Source organism: Apodemus sylvaticus, chromosome 6 (genome assembly GCF_947179515.1).
Source record: "Apodemus sylvaticus chromosome 6, mApoSyl1.1, whole genome shotgun sequence".
Lineage (NCBI taxonomy): Eukaryota > Metazoa > Chordata > Mammalia > Rodentia > Muridae > Apodemus > Apodemus sylvaticus.
Genome location: NC_067477.1, coordinates 2,160,451 through 2,178,152, shown reverse-complemented (window position 1 = coordinate 2,178,152; position 17,702 = coordinate 2,160,451). Strand labels below are relative to the sequence as shown.

The following is a 17,702-nucleotide window of genomic DNA, read 5'->3' as shown; positions in this document are numbered from 1 at the left end:
CTTGCTTAATGTCCTCTGATAGGAATGCAGTGAAACCAAATGTTTTGATTGGATCTGTGGCCCTTCAGAAAATAGTTTTCCTGCATGTGCATGATTAAGAAGACTATGACATAATTTACAGCAGTGCCTATTTTAATGCTGCAAGAACCATTGCCGTCTGATGGTCACCATGGCCGATTCACTCACACGTGTTGCATGGCGTCTTCAAATAGCACCAGGTGCATCGCGGAGTGGAGTTCATTGTAGTTGTCTACCATCTCCGTAAGAACTGCCTTTAGCCCCTCCCAGTCCTTCACTGGCAGGTAACAAGGGTCTTCCCCGCCACTGGCAAAGTGACAGTAGATGAGGGGCTGCTGCAGCAGTGTGTTAGCATCTGCGCCCTGCAGAAGGAAGCACAGACCGTGGTATGAGGGCCACCTGAAGAACCACAGGCCGGCAGATCCGCACATGAGGAAGTAGGACAATTCCCCCTTAATCTGGACCCAACACGTCTATGAATCTCAGACACTGCAGGAAAGGGCACTATGCCTGCTCATCTGCAGCTCACAGACTCTCTAACACCAGCCCCATGCCAGCTGGAGCCCAGCGGAACAGAGACCGCTCATGCTTACTCACTTTAAAGTACTTATGGACAGTTTCCAGCATTTTCCTTTGAAATAAGTCCAAATCGTTTGTGTCTATCAGTCTGTCTCCATAAACACGTGATGTTTCATGAAGCCACAGGCGTGCTAAGTCTTCTGGGCATTTTAAACACTCAGGAGAGGCAAACAAAATCCCCTGTATAAGAGGGATGGGGAACATAGCTTTAATTCAGAGGACAGTGTCATTCTAAATAAATAATTTTAGTATTTGTTTAACTCTATACTGAGTTTAGTAATTAGAAAGAAACAAAAAGGCAGGAGTGGGTATATATATATATCTATCTATCTATATATATATATACACACACACACATGTGCAAGTAAAAGTCTTTTCAGATAAACAGGAGCATAAGAATTTAGTATCGTGCCCATTAAAAAAAATCATGTCTGTGTACTGCATGAGTGCCTGGTGCCTTTGGAGGCCAGAAGATGATACCAGATTCCCCGGTACTAGAATTACAGATGGTTGTGACCCAGATGTGGTTACTGGGAATTGAGCCTGGGTCCTCTAGAAGAATGGCCAGCGCTCCCAAATGCTGAGTCATTTTTCTATCATTCATCATACATGGCTTCTAAAAAAGTATTAATTATTATTTTATATGCATGGGTATTTTGCCTATATAGATTTATGAGCATGTATGTATACCATGTATGAGCAAAATTCTCAGAGTTCAGAAGAGGGAGCTAGATTTCTGAGATTTAGAGTTATAGATAGTTGTGAACCACCGTGTTGATGCTAGCAACTGAACCTGGGACCTCTCAAAAAGGAGTTAAGTACTCTTAACTCCTGAGCCATTTCTCCACCTTCCTCATCATAACCATGTTAAGGAATGTAGCTAAAACTATTTCAAGTCAGTGGGAGCTAATTGACACATCTCTGAACACATATATATCCCAGTCTCTAATGGATTTTATGAAACACAAGTACAATCAGAATGAAGTAATAGAATACAGAGTTTCTTTGTTTTTAATCCTTTGAGGCAAACCAGTCTAACCCATTTACTTCACAAACAAAACAAAACAAAATAAAACAAAATACCCAAAGTTGAAATGTAGATCACCCTGGAAGGTAGACCCAGGACTAGCATGAACTCACTATGCTCCCCGGGTCCACTAACATTGCACCTCAGCATCTGGGGCTGCTCTCCACCCAGGAGAACAGGAAGATGCTGTTGAGAATTAACCTGAGAGAGGCTGGCAATGTTTGAAGTTATCAGATGTAGCTTGCAGCCTGGACCTGAAGGCTAAGCAGGCAGGATCATATCCTAGGTCACCTCTTCCACTAAGAGGAAGACTTGCTTTAGACAGGTTTTATTAAGCAGAGCCTTTCTGGCGTGTGCTAGAAATGCAGGTGTGAAAGCAAATGGCCTGTGTGACCACAAGCCACTGTCTGTTGCTGTGGTAGGCTCTGTGGCTGCTGTGGAGTGATTCTAAAGAGAGCTGTACAAGTCCTGGAGGTTTTCTCATTTTCTCCTGCACAACTGAACTTTGGGTTTTAGGCAACTTCTCAAGTATTTCACTCTACATAGTAGTGTATATCACATCCATTTTAGAAATTCCAGATCTTCTATTCCCTCTTTAAAATTTACTTTATATAATAGTAAACACTGTCCCCTTTACTACAGGCTACAGTTTGGATCTCAATAGTCCCTCACTTCACTTTAGGTCACTAGGGCATGCCTTTGGGAAGGATAATGGAACCCCATTTTCTGTGTCTGTTCCTAACACACTATGCAATCAAGATAACTTTTAATATCAAACCAAATGATCTGTAATTTAAAATTTCATATTTCAATAGGTGTTTAAAATTATAACATTGATGTTTTATGCAAAGCCATGACCAATTTCTCTAATTTGGCACTTAATCAGGCATTAATTTACAAAGTTCAAATTTGTACTTTAATGCTATCCATCTACCATGGTCTGTATGTCTCCCTAAATTTATGTTTTGAAGTAGTTGTGTACTGTGAGGCAGACAGATCAGTGCGTGAACCTGCTGACCACAGTTCAACCCCCCAGAACTCTTGTAAAGATTAAAGGACAGAGATTCATGAAGTTGACATCTCACCTCCACATGCATGTGTAGAACATACCTTCCCACCACACACTAAATGAAAAAACACATAATTGTCAATGTGGATGTATAAAGAGGTGCGGCCCTTCCTGAGAGAAGTGACCTCATAGGAGCAGTGCTAAGTATTTGTGCTTTCATCTTGTCTGCCGTGAAGAGACATAATGTTCAAGGCATCATCAGACCAGGCCCTTAGTAGATGCTGAACTTACTACTACCTCAGTTGTCGACAGAGCAGCTTTTCATGTCACCTCACAGAGAGGTTTATGTGTAAAGGAGAAAGACACATGGTGCAATACAGCATAGTTTAAAACTGAAATAGTTATATAAATGAATACCAGAATTTACTCTGATACTCAAGAATCTAGCTTGCCAGTTAAGGTACCTGGAAGATGTTTGATAAGTCTCTTAGATTAAAATTGTAATGGAATTTAATAGCAGTAGGCACAAAGTTCTCTGCCATCGTCTGATGGAATGTGACTGTTGCCTGGATCAAAGAGGGGCCAGCCCTGAGAACTGACAGGCAGAATGCTTGCTGCTGGAGATAGAAGCTGAAGATCTGACCGTAGATGGTGGTCAGCGCATCCAAAGATGGAAAGTTGAATGCAAACACGGTGAAATGCCTCTGAAAAATAATTAGTACAAAATAGAGGTGACAGTCAAAGCAGAATACACAAATCAAGCACACAAATGCAACAGTTGGTTTTTACTCTCTTCTTTACTTAGGATCACTGCCATGAAATCTATTACTGCCATCTTCCCTGACCCTAGATTTGGCCATGTGACCTGATTGACCCCATAGAAAAAAATGCTAGTCACTGTCAAAGCTTAGTCTCCATCTTTGTTCCTTAAGCCTCTCTGACTTTCCCTGAGCTTTTAGAATTTGTAAAGGATGAAAGATCCAGAAGGCAGAGACATGTCATTGTCACCACTCCAACTATGCCACACAAGATCAGCTGAGATTCATATACCAGACATTGAAAGTGACCTAGACAAAGCCAGCAGAGATGGCTACGTTACCTGCAGGACTCGGCTAAATGAATGAGCACCTTCTGTGTAGTTATTTCTATGGCTTGGGTAACTAAAAGAAGTCAATCTAAAAAGTGATTCTCACTACAGACTCTTTTGGAGAATAACAAATTGTTGAGATAACAAAGTGATCAGTGCTTAAGAATTAAATATCCACAATATGGAGGAGATGCCTAAAATTTAACAGCAAAAAAAGCATAACCCAAAAATGAATAAAAAGATTTTTAATTACATCTCCCCCAAAGAAGATATACAAATATACAAGGAACTCATGAAAAGCACTCAAATCGCTCATTACCAGAGAAATGCAAAAACTGAACTATAATGATATTACCTTACTCTCATTAGCATGGTTGCTATAAAGAAGCAAAGGAGGAGTTGTGTGCTGACGGAGAGGTGGAGAAACCAGGACCCTTATGCACCATTGGTAGGGGTGACAGGTGACATGGCGATTAAAAGATCAAAATGACAGGCTCTCAAAGAGCTACAAACCAAATTACTGTCTGATCGTGTAATTTCACTCCTGCGTAGATAGACAGTCAAAAGAACTGAAAATGGATTTCCAAGAGATGTTTGTGTGCCTATGTTTTTATTCATCCCAGCAAAACGATGGAAGTGACCCAGTGTTGACTAGTGAGTGAGACAGGCAAAACACAACATGTATAACAAAACAGCTCATCCTCTAGGCTACAAACAGAAATTCTGCAATATGCTACATGTGTGATCTTCAGCACAGCACCGTGAAGGCATGCCAGACCTTAGACAAAGAGTATAGGTTTCCTCTTATAGGAAATACTTAGAGAAGTCAGGGTCACAGAGACAAAAAGAAGGATGGTATCTGCCTAAGCAAAGTAGAAAGAGGAAGAGTATCAGAGGAGAGAGCAATGGGGTGCCATTTCTAATGGACTGAGTTTCAGTTTCCCATCAGAGAAACAGAGACAGAGTCTCACAGAGACAGATGGTGGGGCATAAAAAAGCATCTAGTATACTCAACTGCACACCTAGAATAGTTGGTTACACAAAGAAATTTTTATGTAGCATGTAGTTAACCATAATAACAAAACGGAAAAAAATGATTTTCAGAAGATTAATGGTTGTGGGGGATGCAGAGGCAAAGGAAGTGTGACCATAGAGCAGAAAGGTCTTCTGGCAGAAAAACTTTTTTGTGTGATATTTTAATAGTGGACACCTGTCATTATACATTTGTCAACCTTACAGAACATGCAAGACAAAGAAGAAACCCCACTGCAAACTCTAAGCTTTAGTTAGTAATTATGTGTCAACATCATCTCATCAAATGTAACTAATGCAAGAGGTTAGTAAGAGTTCAACTGTAGCAGGTGGTGGGTGGATGAGGGACTAGGCAGAAATTCTTCTAATTCATTTTGCTGTAAATGTAAAAATTAACTAAAAATTCTATATTGATTTGGAAGGAACATGTTTACTTAATTACCAGGAAGTAGGAATCTTACTTCATAAGCACCAAGAAACAAAGTGTGAAGTTTGGTTGAGACATGGTCTCACTGTGAAGCTCAGTCTTTCTTAGAATTCATTGTAACTTAGGAGATTGGCCTGAACTCCTAAGGCTGCCTTAGCCCCCACGCCCAACCCCCCCAGTGCTGGCATTTCAAAAATGTGCCAACATACCCAGCATGATCTATAGTTTTAAATATGATATACAAGGGCACTGGAGAGAGTGGCATGTACACCCACCTGCAGCCTCGGGTTGACTGTGAAGCTGCCCACCATGGGATTCATGCAGGCCACGTACTGACAGTTGCGGATTTCCTTGAGCATCACTTTATGTCGATCGTACCTAGGGGACAGAAAATAGAACCTCAGATCCAAAGACGAGATGACAAACCAGTGAGCCACTGACTCATGAAGTATTTAATTATAGACACTTTATTTTCACAATAATTCTGCAAGCTTGACCTTCTGAGTCATATCCGAGGGACATCAAAACTATACAAGATCACCAGAAGCTGAATCAATATAAATTATTACTGGTTATTGATTTTCATGGGGCTCTTACCATGGGTGGAAACATAGGTGTGTGGGCTGGCGACCCCTTACCCTGTGTTACTTTCATGGGGAGCAGAGTAGAGTACCCAGATATGATCAAACATTCACAGCCTACAGGGTAAAGCCAAGATTTTCTTCAGTAACTTAGTGAGACTCAGTTTCTACAGAGTTGCTATGTTGATCAGCTACTTTTCAATCCAATCTTGCAAAGATATGAAGGGAAACTCTTCTGTTTGATAGGATGATATATAAATGGGGGGATGATATATAAAGGGGGGCTTGGAAGATGGCTCAGTCAATCAAGTTCTTGCCGCATAAGCATGAAGACCTGAATTTAGATCTCCAGCATCCAAGTGAGAGTCAGGCATGACTGTTTGCACCAGTTCTCCTAGTAGTTGATATGGGAAGATCCCTGGGCCCAGCCAGTCTACAGTCTAGAACCTGGGAGCTCCAGAATCAATGAAGTACTTTGTGTCAAAAATTAAGATGGTGATTTGGTATTTGGTGTAGATCTCTGGCCTCACATGTGCACATATCTGTACAAACATCTGTACAAACATACACACACACTTCCATTACAAATAGAAGATATAGAAATGTTCTCAGAAGATGAAGCAATCTAGGACAATTCTATTATCAAATGTCCCCCTACTGTAAGGATGAGGTTTTGATAGGCAGTAGAACACAAGGGTTTACTTACCAGTGCCCATAGTCAATTTGCTGCCGAAGCAATGCATGAGGCTGGACAGTGCCATACAAATCCACTTCAGGCATGTTCAGATCATCAATGAAGTAGACCAGTTTTTTATTTCCTCTTGGACCATAGTTACGACCAGCTTTTTTCTCTAGAGGTTTCTCAAGAATTCCTAAAAATATATAGATAATTTTGTCTACAAATGGCTGATGTAATTTCTGCCTTTGCTTATTTTCCCCCAAGTTCTTCCTCTTTCATGCTGATTTGTTTGTCATGGTTGCCGGTTTCACACCAGAGATATGTCTCTGACTGCAACTGTCTGTAAATTTGGACCCACTCATCTCCTTCCTGATAACTAGAGGTCACCAACCCAAGTGTGACATGGTGTTTTTCCTGTGTTTGTGGCTCTGTTACTGATGACTCTGAATCAGGGTGAAAAGGGTCCTGAGTACTGTGTTTCTCAGATACAGTATCTAACGATGCTGACTCTTCAGACAGCAGACAAAGAGGACTCTGTGTGTGTGTGTGTGTGTGTGTGTGTGTGTGTGTACATGCGTGTGTTGTTATATCCTGCTGATGACAATTATTGTTATGCATCATTTGTTAAATTAACAAAGAAGTACACAGCAGATAAACACCTTTGGCAAACTACGGTTGCACATTTCAAGATGCTGAATGGTTAGTCCCATTACCATTTGTGCCTCTTTCTAAATATATCTCTACACTATCTCTTAGACATAGACACATAGACAGACAGACACATACACAGAGACAGAGAGACAAACAGACACATACAAAGACAGATAGACACACAGAGGCAGAGAGACCAAACAGACACACATAGAGAGATAGACATACAGACACACAGACACAGAGACAAAGAGATACACATATATACAAACACAGAGATAGACACATATAGAGACAGAGACACAGAGTCACACAGACAGACACACATATACAGACAGAATCACACAGACACAGATATGGAGACAGACACACATACAGAGACAGATATAGAGACAGAGAGACACAGACAGACACACACAAAAACAGAAAGGCACACAGACTTACACACACACAGGGACGGACAGACAGACAGATACACACACACAGCTCTTTCCTTTTTCTTGTGCTCATGTGTCTCTGCTTATGAGGTCAAAACTCTCCCAGTCAGCCAGGAAAGCCAAACAGGAATTCACTCTGGCCCCGTCTGCCCAACCACAACCTACAAATGGTATCTCATGCCATGTCCTTACATTCCTGATGCCACCTCCTTTGCTTTCACTCTGGCCTCAGGACCAGGGTAATATTACATTAGCTGGTATGTTGTTCAGTGGAACTGGGCTTCCTGACCTCAGATTCCTCTTCCCAAGAAGTCCAATCAGAGCTATGCTGTAGACAGAGTGATCAGCTGTCCAGTTCTAGAATATTCTGGGTAATGTAGGCGAGTTGAACACTGTATAAGCAGAGGGCACTGTATTTCATATTATAGCAATGGCAGACCATTGAGAGGGAGTAAAAAACAGACCAGATTGGAAAACCACACAACAGTTTCAATCAACAATTGAGACCTGAGGGCTATACTGTCTCTCTCCTGGTGCTGAGCAGTGGCAGAAGCCCTGACATCAGGTCTTCATGCTGTGTCTCCTCCACCCTGTGCTTCTTCTTACAACAATAATACACTTACCATTAGGTCAACATTAGGGCACACACACACACACACACACACACACACACACACACACGAATAGATCTGTGACTGAATGACAAAGTCACTAAGATGGCTCAGAGGGTACGGATGCTGTTGCCTAATGAACTGAGCTTGATCTCTGGGTCCCACAGAGTAGAAAAATAGAACTGACTCCAGCAAGTTGTTCTTTGTCTTCAACATGCATACCACCCACACACTAAATAAATGTGATGGAAAATGTAATAACTCAAAGTTGGGCATGTCATTAATATACTTTGTCTCCTGAATCAATTTCTTGTTTGAAAGAAGAACAAGAGAATCCTCCTTAACAACCTTGTATTGCCAGTTCCATGATTTAATTACAGGGAATTGAATGGTTTAGCGGTGACAAAATCATCACTGTGAATGTAAATTTTTAGTATATAATAAAATAATCCAACTAGACTACGATTGAAATTAAGGTCAAACTTAGCCAGGCATGGCAGCACATGCCTGTCACCCTGGCACTGAGGAGGCTGAGATAGGAGTTCCAGGAAAGCCTGGGATATACGGTGATTCTTTGTCTGAAAACAAAACACAGAACAGACTCATAGCAATAGTTGAAATCTGTTTATCAAGGATGATGCTGAGTAAAAATTCACCAGAAACCTAAGTAGATGTGTAGATCATAGCAAAGTGTCCTTTCTGTCTAGAAGGAGGAGAGGCACTTACTCTGAAGGGCTGCTGATGTTGTGTAGTAGTTCAAAGGCACACGGGATACTATGTAGTCCTCAGAGAGACTTGCCAGGGTGTCACTCAAAAAGACCGTTTTCCCCACTCCGGCATTTCCAACCAGCATTAGCGGTTTGCCTTTGTCAAGCAGCAACTCCGTAAAATACCTAAGACGAGTTGTCTCTGGTGTGTGTACCAGAACTGTCTGGGAGAAGGAAAAAATCAGGAGAAAAGTCAGAGAAAGACCTAGGCATTACAAAGCTTCAGAGCTGATTCAACTGTCAAGTTTTAATTAAGACCCAAGGAGCTCTCTGTACAAGTTTATGTCCAGCAGGAAAGACTGAGTGGTAAAGACATCACAGCTTTCTGGGAGGGCAGCTGGGCAGTGCCATCAATGGCTGTAAAAGAGGCAACTGATACATAGTTTCAAGGTGCAGACTCATTCTCACATCTGCTTCCATTTCCCAGAGCCCCTTCCTTCCCCCAGCAGTCTTAGGTTTGGGAGAGAATATGGATGGACGACATGATATGCAGTGTCAGGCCCTCTTCCGAAACTGATGAGACACTGAGAAGTGACGTAAACGTGGAACAGTATTTTGGTCCAAATGGCACAGTTCATGCAAAAGGGTTCAGTGCAAGGAGACACCAGTAGAGTATTCACAGATCCAAGTGTATCTGAAACTGTCACATACTGCCATATTAAGAAATTAAACTTTCATTCTTATACTCTAAAATTTGGCAGTTTATTAATATGTATTTATTACTGTACCATTATGTTCCACAGGTATTTAAAAATTATCTATGAGAATAAAATAAAATGAGTGGAAAATTAAGCTCAGACTTACTGCAAAATGGCTGAGCAGAAGAAGGTACCCACTGTGCCAACCTGGCAACCTGAGGTCAGTCTTCAATAGTCAAAGGCAGAGAGAGCTGATTCCACAAGGTCATATGCGTTGCATGCAAATACACACCCCCCCACCCCCCCCCACACACACATACACACGGGGTGAATAACAGGCTCAGAAAATAGAGAACAAAATAAAATATTCAGACAAAAGATAGACATAGAGACTGAATTCTACACAATTGAAATATAGCTGCTATTTTGGTACATTTCTTGGTGGACAAATGTAAAAGTGGTAAACATAATATAAATAAACATACACAGACACACACAGACACATGGACACATGTACAGATATACAAACAGACACACACAAACACATGCACAGACACACATAGACACACAGACACACACACAGACATATACACACAACCCTACTTACAGGGTTGAGCTTTGACATTAAAAAAAAAATAACACCAAACATAATCATAACGAATACAGTTCCTCTTTATTTGGGTTAGCACATACTGATCAAAATGGAGTATTTTGTGATTTAAATCAGGCCATTGTCTTGATATGACTATTTATTCTCCAACTTCCTTTATAACAGTGACACCCAGCACCTCCTGAAGACCATATTGTGTTCTGTGCTATTAAATAACACTAGACTTCTAAACACACAAGATACTGTCTTCCTTTCTATCCACAGTTGCCATCAACAGATTTTTCTTTGGCTGTCAGCTCTTTTCTTCACATATGAATACCAGGAGTGAACACTTACAGAAGCGGGTGGCCTGCATTAATCACGTACACATGCTATACAACCCGGACATCCACAGCCAACCCGTGAGATGCTTCTGTTGCTGTTTCCTCCTAAGAGGAAAAACTTGGGAGGTGTCACAGCTGGCAACTGAGAGCAGATGCTTCATTCAAATCCACCCTGTGGAGCCTGAGCTCAGAATAAGCTCCTAACACAAAGAGCTCTTCAGAGCTTGGACTTGCAAATCAGACTGATAGGCTGCTGTGCTTGTATCAACCTACCAACTCTCCCAGTTTAAAAAAGTTGACACTTTAACATTTGGGAAATGCCTTCAATCCCAGACAAATGAGACTCACTGGTCATTTTATACTCACTACCAAAATCACTGTAGAAACATTTCCCAGTTCTGTTTCTCTACGTATTAAGTGGGGCCTAATGACTAGGTTCCTGTTAGGACTGTTAGTTAATTGCAGATTGGGAGATGGCTTTGCTGGTTAAATGTAGACCATGTAAGCATGAAGACTTGGCTTTGGGTCACTAGTACCAACATAAAAATTCAGGCACCATAGTGCCTTTAATCCAAGCACTGGGAAATCAGTCCTGGGGCTTCCCTGCCTGCAAGTGTGGCCAATGGTGAGCTATAGTTTCAGTAAAAAAAAAAGGTGAAGTGATTGAGGCAGATACTGTGTCAATTTCTGAATGCTCACATGCCCATGTGCAACTGTTACACATAGGCACACATACCCACACCACACATTCAAACAATGGGAACACACATAGACACACAGACAGACAGACACAGACAGACAGACACACACACACACACACACACACACACACAGAAGAATAAACTAGTTCCTAAATCTAAATTATTCAGGAAGGTTCTGGAAGTGTGCTATTATTTCTAATTTCCCATGGTCCTGCTCCATCATAAAAGGAGGCTGCTAGTAGACAGCCACACTCAGTGTCATTGTATGTAAAGTAAGTATAAAACTTCCCAGGAAGAAAATTGATTTTTTGGTTCAATAAAATCTGTTGACTAAAATTGATTTTTCTTGTCCTCTTTTGAATACGATTGATAAGTTGCACCAAGCTTTCATAGCAGTTTTGTTTTCAGGATTGTTTGGTTGGCTGTCAGTTTCAGTCAGCTAGGAAATACTGCTGAGCAGCTAAGTTTGAGGAAGGCTGGGCAAGACTTGCAGCAGAGATGGCAGGGAGCATCCGAATACCTCATGTTCTGCCTGACTCTCCCTTCCTGCCAGCCTCTGCTACATTCAACTTGCTATTTGCTGTCATTGCAATGTGTGAGTCCCAGAGGTTCTTGAGGTAAAGTCTCGGTCCTGTGTGGTAGTGTTGGAAAGTGGTGGTAGACCATTTGAGAGGTGGGGCCTGGTAGACACCATTAGCTCACAGACAACAAGCTCTAGAAGGGGACTGGAGCCCACTGGCCTCTCAGCATAAAGGGTATAGATATAGAATAGCATGGCTAAAGGTCGGGGGATTTCTCTAAAATACCAATTAGGGATCAGTATTGCTGTTGCTGCCACTGCTACCATGGACCCAAGGGCACTAACTCAGTTGAAGAGTGTGGGGTCCCTCTGGTTTCAGTTGGCCAAGATGGTACTACTCAGATCTCAGGGATAGGTCTACTGTCTGAGGATATAGAAGAAGAGCTGTCTCTCTAGGCTAAGGGTTCAATGCTGTTACCCCAAGGGGACCACAAGTTCAGATCAGCATCCTTGTCTGTTTGGCATGGAGCCTTAGAACTGTGAGAAAATAAGTTTTTATTGTTTAGATTACTCAGTATATCTTACTATGTTATGAAGAAATAGAGGAAGCATTTGAAAGCAGACAGACAGAACACACACACACACACACACACACACACACACACACTGTCAGTGAAGACTGACATCAACACACCTACGCTACACCTTAAATGGTATGTCTAGCCTCACCCTGTCACCTAAGGTCCTTGCTGTGTGCTCTAGCGACAGCTCCAGGAAGCTAAGGCTATCAGGTTCCTGTTACTTGGAACCAGCTGCATGCTCACAGGGGTGGCAACCACCCCCTACCAGCCATTCATCCTCTGCTGCTTCAAACAGCAAGCTCTACAGTGATTTGAAATGAGAAATATATTAAAAAGAATGATATTATGGAGAAACAAGAAGTTGGTCAAAGAAAAATCTAATCTCAGAGGGGTGGGGATTGGCCATGTAGAATGAGAAACAAGGAAGAAAGATTTGTGCAGAATAGTCAGCTGCAGTGAGATGGTGGAACACTGGCATTGGAAAGATCAAACTCATTCCTTTGTGGCTGCAGTGGTAAAGAAGAAAGTTCTTTGTGAAAAGTGATTAGAAACATATAACTTTACATAGGCGAGGAAACGATAATCATTAGACAGAGTTAATTAAACTCTGCTCTGATTTCACAAAGCTTGTATGGTTTTTAGGAAATTACATGAAAGTGGTTCCCATGGGATTATGCTGAACCAAGGAGCAGAAAGTCTGCAGAAATATCAACCTTCTCTCTAAGCATCCCTATAGCTGACTCTTCTCTCCCGGGAAAAAGTGTCATTCCCAGAGCATAGACCACAAAGACCCGTGCCTCTGGCATGAGAGAACTGTTTTCTTCCCAAGCTGGTGCAAGATATTTCCTATCCGTTCATACTGAAGCAGTGAGAGGCCAGTGGTTGGAGGGGAGAGAGGAGGAGGAGGAGCTAAGAGGAGGGCAGGGAGCTGCACAGGGAGCCGAGACAAGCAATCTAGATTATTTTTGGTGTGCTGAGAGGTTAGAGATATTGGGATAAAACTTTATCACTGTAAAATTTGGCATTATGTAATTGGGAGTTTCATATACATAAATATATTTGGTTAACTACTCAAGTTTAAGAGTTGTGCGTTGCCAGATACTTGGAAAGAGTGGGTGCTGGGGAGGAGATAGAGACCACGGGGACTTGGAACAGAGGCCTGGCAGGGTGGTACCATATATTTTAGTCTTTTCCCACTACACCAAGCCTCAAAGCACTGCAGGAGCTGGGCTCCTGCTGCTCTGCACACATACCTTCAGGGGCGCATCGATGTCCATGGTAAACTTGGGGACCTTGTCAGTCCAAGGCAGAAATTTCTTAGTTTTGTGGTCCAGATAATAATCAAAGATTGTTCCCTGGGATGGAAACTTCACTGCTTTCATTTCCTTATGCCACCATCTACTGAAGTCAGCTTGATAATCAGAGAGCTATAAAGAACGGAGAACCCTTTAGTATAGACGGAGAAAGCTACACAGCCCCTCCAAATTCTGTTCAGTGCACGGTGGTCTGTGGACAAACTCATAGACAGGAACTCATCAGGTTAAGTAAATCACTAGATCTGAGTTCTAAACAGTGATACCACTGTATAAATAGTATGTAGTGAGGGGTGGATAGCCATGAGGGATAGAAATCAGGCTTGAAACAAGATTGAAAAACTCATAGATGAATCACTGTACAAATCACTGTGTCAAGTACTACTGGGCAGTAGGGATTAGCAGTGTGGTCCATTTCCACCCCATCAGCACCAACTGATAGGAGCAGGACAAAAAAAGAACGGAGGGTGGGGTGGGGGTTGTGGTTGTGGTAAATTACATGATGGAAGTTCTGTCCTTCCTTTTGAGTTCCCAGCTTCTGGTCCCTTTTGTTATTTAACTTTTTTTTTTTTTTAAACAAAATGATGATAATGGAAAACACTACTTAAAAAGTATTCACTTTAATAAGTAACATATTGACAACTCTGTCTCACTATCAAAACTTTCTTAAAGTTTTGGCCTATCATGGCATCTAGACCCAGAAATACTCAAGAAAAAGGGATGGAGAATGGTCTAGCCTCGGTTTCCAGCAGGACAGAGCCGAGAGTCTGGCTGATGACCCCATAAAGATGAGGTCTTGCCCCCTAGGGAGGACATGGCCAGTGCCCCATTTCTATAATGGGATGCTATTTGATGTAGTAATATGTATAAGCTCTCTGTCCGCTGCTTGATTAGGGTGTAGGGCATAGAGAAAGGGGGACAGTACCTGTCCTGTGATAGCCTGGACCAGAAACTTCTACATCAGCAGTGGCCTGGCCCAGAGACCCCAATGTCCTCAACAGCTTCATGAAATGAGATCTTTGTCCCCAGATAGTCAGTCTATCAATTCCTGTATCCTTGCAAATCTGGGTCAGCAACTCATATATTCAGTGGCCTGTAGCCAGACTCCTCTATCCTTGTGAGTGATCTGACCTAGTGAATTTCAGTGAAATATGAAAACACTGTGGGTATTCGTTGCCTTTGGCTATCTTGTACTCATCTGAGACTTCAACTCCTGTTTTTTTGTTTGTCTGTTTGTTTTTTAAAGATGTATCTATTTTTATTTTGTGTACAGTAGTGTTTTGTCTGTATATATGTCTGTGTGTTGGTGTCAGATACCCTGCTACAGACAGTTGTGACCTGCTATGTGAGTGCTGGGAATTGAATCAGGGTCTTCTGGAGAAGCAGCCAGTACTCTTAACCACTGAACTATCTCTCCAGATCCTTAACTCCCATTTTCCCAGTTCTTGATTCGATGTCTCTATGTCCTTAGGCTATGGTTCATTTTAGGACTGGGATGCTCATACTCAAGATCCATCAGGGCGATGGAGACTGTGAATAACACTGGGTGGGGTGAGTACTCTGAGAGTCCCTCTCCTCCTCCAAACTGCCAGAGCCCCTGTTCCTGTGACCAGCATCAACATGCTAAGGTATTTACCCTCATTGAAATTCTTTTCATAGCAGAAGCATGGTCTGAAGCCAATGTGGCTTTAAGAAATTCAGACTATGACTTACCTGGCTCTATTCTCTTGAACAAAATACACAGAGCTTCTCCATCACTTCAAATTTTACTTTGCCTAAAAATTCCATTATGAAAATGATTTTGTGATAATCCCTAATTGTTCAATGTGCTATATAATAAAGTGGTTGTTATGGAGCAGGTAAGGAAGCAAATGGGATGTCTGCCCTCAATCACTCAGGGACCAGACTCACAGAGGAGTTAGAGTCGGACCGAGCCCTTGAAACTCACTCAGAGCAGCACTGGCTGCTTCCATGGGAAGTACTTGGAGATCATAGAAGGACATCTAGCAGGTGACACGGGTGGAAAATGATCTGTTAGACTGTGCTTATTTATAGATGTGTGTTCTGGTAACTTAGTGGCAAGAAACAGAGCTGTCCCAGAGGTTCCATTACCAGTGAGGAATTTGTGGGTCAATCTTGGATATATGTCTTCTGAGGGGGATTCCCGATGTTTGCCTGGGGAGATCTGGGAGAGCTAGAAGGCTATTGCATTCAATTCTGACAGAAAAAGCCAGAGGCCCCTACTGGAATACCATGGCCAGAGAAATGCCTAGGTGCCAGGAAGGCATATTCTTTGGAGACTGTCACACTTGGGTAAGAACCATGATCTAGCTACTAGGAGAATTGGGGATAAGTACTTTGTCTCTCTGAAGAACAAAGTTTGGCTTTCTCTGCACATGGAGATTACCTTAAAGCAATGTGACAGAGATGACACCAGAAAGACCTGTACTTAGTAAGTGTTGGAAGTGAGAACCATGTCTCTGGCACTTGGTAACTCTAAGCAGCTCATGTATGGGGGAGGAGGGTGAGGAGGAGGGTCAAATCTGTACAAGATTTGTTTCGAGTGTTTTCTGTAAGCTGTCAGAAGCCCTTAAGGCTATGCCAGACTGCTGTGCAAGAGGACAGATGTACCTGAAGCAGAAAGGCCATGGGAGACAATGGCCCCTGGCATTGACTGTTGCTCACAGATGACAACCCTGGAAATGTAGTCCTAGCTGGTTAAAGGTAGGACTGACTGGAGGAAGGATACCAGATGCTATTGGAATCTTGTACCATAACCCCTCTCTGCATTTCACTAGATCTTGTGTGGAAATCATAACAACTATGGCAGTGGTACTTAGAAATAGCATCTTTGAGAGATGCTTAGGTTTAAGTGAAGTCATGGCAGGGCCCCCAGGAAGAGGTGGATGTCCTTATGAGGAGAGCAACACTGAGGCAACAGGCTCTCTCTGCTGTGTAAGGATACAGGAGGTGCCATGTGTAACAGAGGAAGAGGTTTCATGAGAGCCCAGCTGCACTTGCCAGTACTGTGAGAACTATATTGCAGTAGTTTAGGCTACCTCAAGGCAGCATGAGGATCTACCTCAATCTAAGGTTGTAGGGATGTCTTAGAGAGGACAGACTCCTCAGCTGCTTTGACAGTCACATCAACAGCAAAGGAAGGACATTCCCAGGTCTTAACCAGGGAGGGATCTGTCACTGTGAAGGAATGGGTGACACAGAGGAACAGTAAACTTGGCTATGGTCAGGGGAAGAAGTATTTCTCAGGCACAGAGCATGACCGGCCCATGGAATGGCACCAAGAGGTGACTCTGATGGAAATGGACCTGGCTTCAGAAGGGTGACAAGAACTGTCACTCTGTATGGGGCACTGGACTTAACTCCTAGGCTCAGAAGAAGGGCAGGCAATGGATATAGGTGACAACTAATAGTCAAGCCACATTTTAAAACTCAGACTCCCCACAAGCAAAACCATCACTGGAGACTCATTTTCTGCATACCTGATCTCGTAGTAGGGTGCATCCAAATGTCCAGACACAAGCAAAGACAAAATAGACTTCATAGGTCTCTTTAGGACTGTCAGAAGGTACATTCTCAGGAGTCAACAAACACTCCAAAAGAGTACAAATAGTCTAAAGAAAAAGAAAACACTGTTAATTTAGGGCAATTTGTTTTGTTTTAAATGCTGGAGAAGAGTCAAACAATTTTCTTAGAAATTCTACCTCATTCATAAGAGATTATGCAATTTTTCTAGACTCAGTGATTTGCTAAATTTAGAGACAGAAAAATGAGTGCCCCTGGGATGTTGAAGTCAGAGGTGCAAAAAAGGGAAACAAAACATTTTAAATTACTCAAATATCAATTACTAGGTAAACCAGACTCTCTCTCTCTCTCTCTCTCTCTCTCTCTCTCTCTCTTTCTCTTTCTCTCTCTTTCCCTTTCCCCCCTATTTTTTCCTTCCCCCTCTACCCCCCATTAATAATCCCTCTTTTGGACTAGTTACCTAGAACACAAAACAATCCTCAGTAACTGGTATTGTCATAGGCTCTAATACTTTTAAGATCCACTTGCTCTAGGCTGAGGGAATAGAAATTCAACTTTATCCCCACCA

General features: G+C 42.2%; 1 protein-coding gene across 1 annotated transcript in view; it reads right to left on the bottom strand.

The window, feature by feature from the left end:
- Window positions 1–17,702, bottom strand: part of Dnah11 (dynein axonemal heavy chain 11) — a 297,877-nt gene that overhangs the window by 130,218 nt on the left and 149,957 nt on the right. The window contains exons 44-51 of the mRNA XM_052184825.1: window positions 17,092–17,223; window positions 13,532–13,705; window positions 8,865–9,069; window positions 6,467–6,632; window positions 5,455–5,557; window positions 3,098–3,337; window positions 616–777; window positions 187–380 (exon numbers count right to left, since the gene is read on the bottom strand). Coding sequence (XP_052040785.1) covers window positions 187–380; window positions 616–777; window positions 3,098–3,337; window positions 5,455–5,557; window positions 6,467–6,632; window positions 8,865–9,069; window positions 13,532–13,705; window positions 17,092–17,223 — 1,376 coding nt within the window. The remainder of the gene's footprint in view (window positions 1–186; window positions 381–615; window positions 778–3,097; window positions 3,338–5,454; window positions 5,558–6,466; window positions 6,633–8,864; window positions 9,070–13,531; window positions 13,706–17,091; window positions 17,224–17,702) is intronic.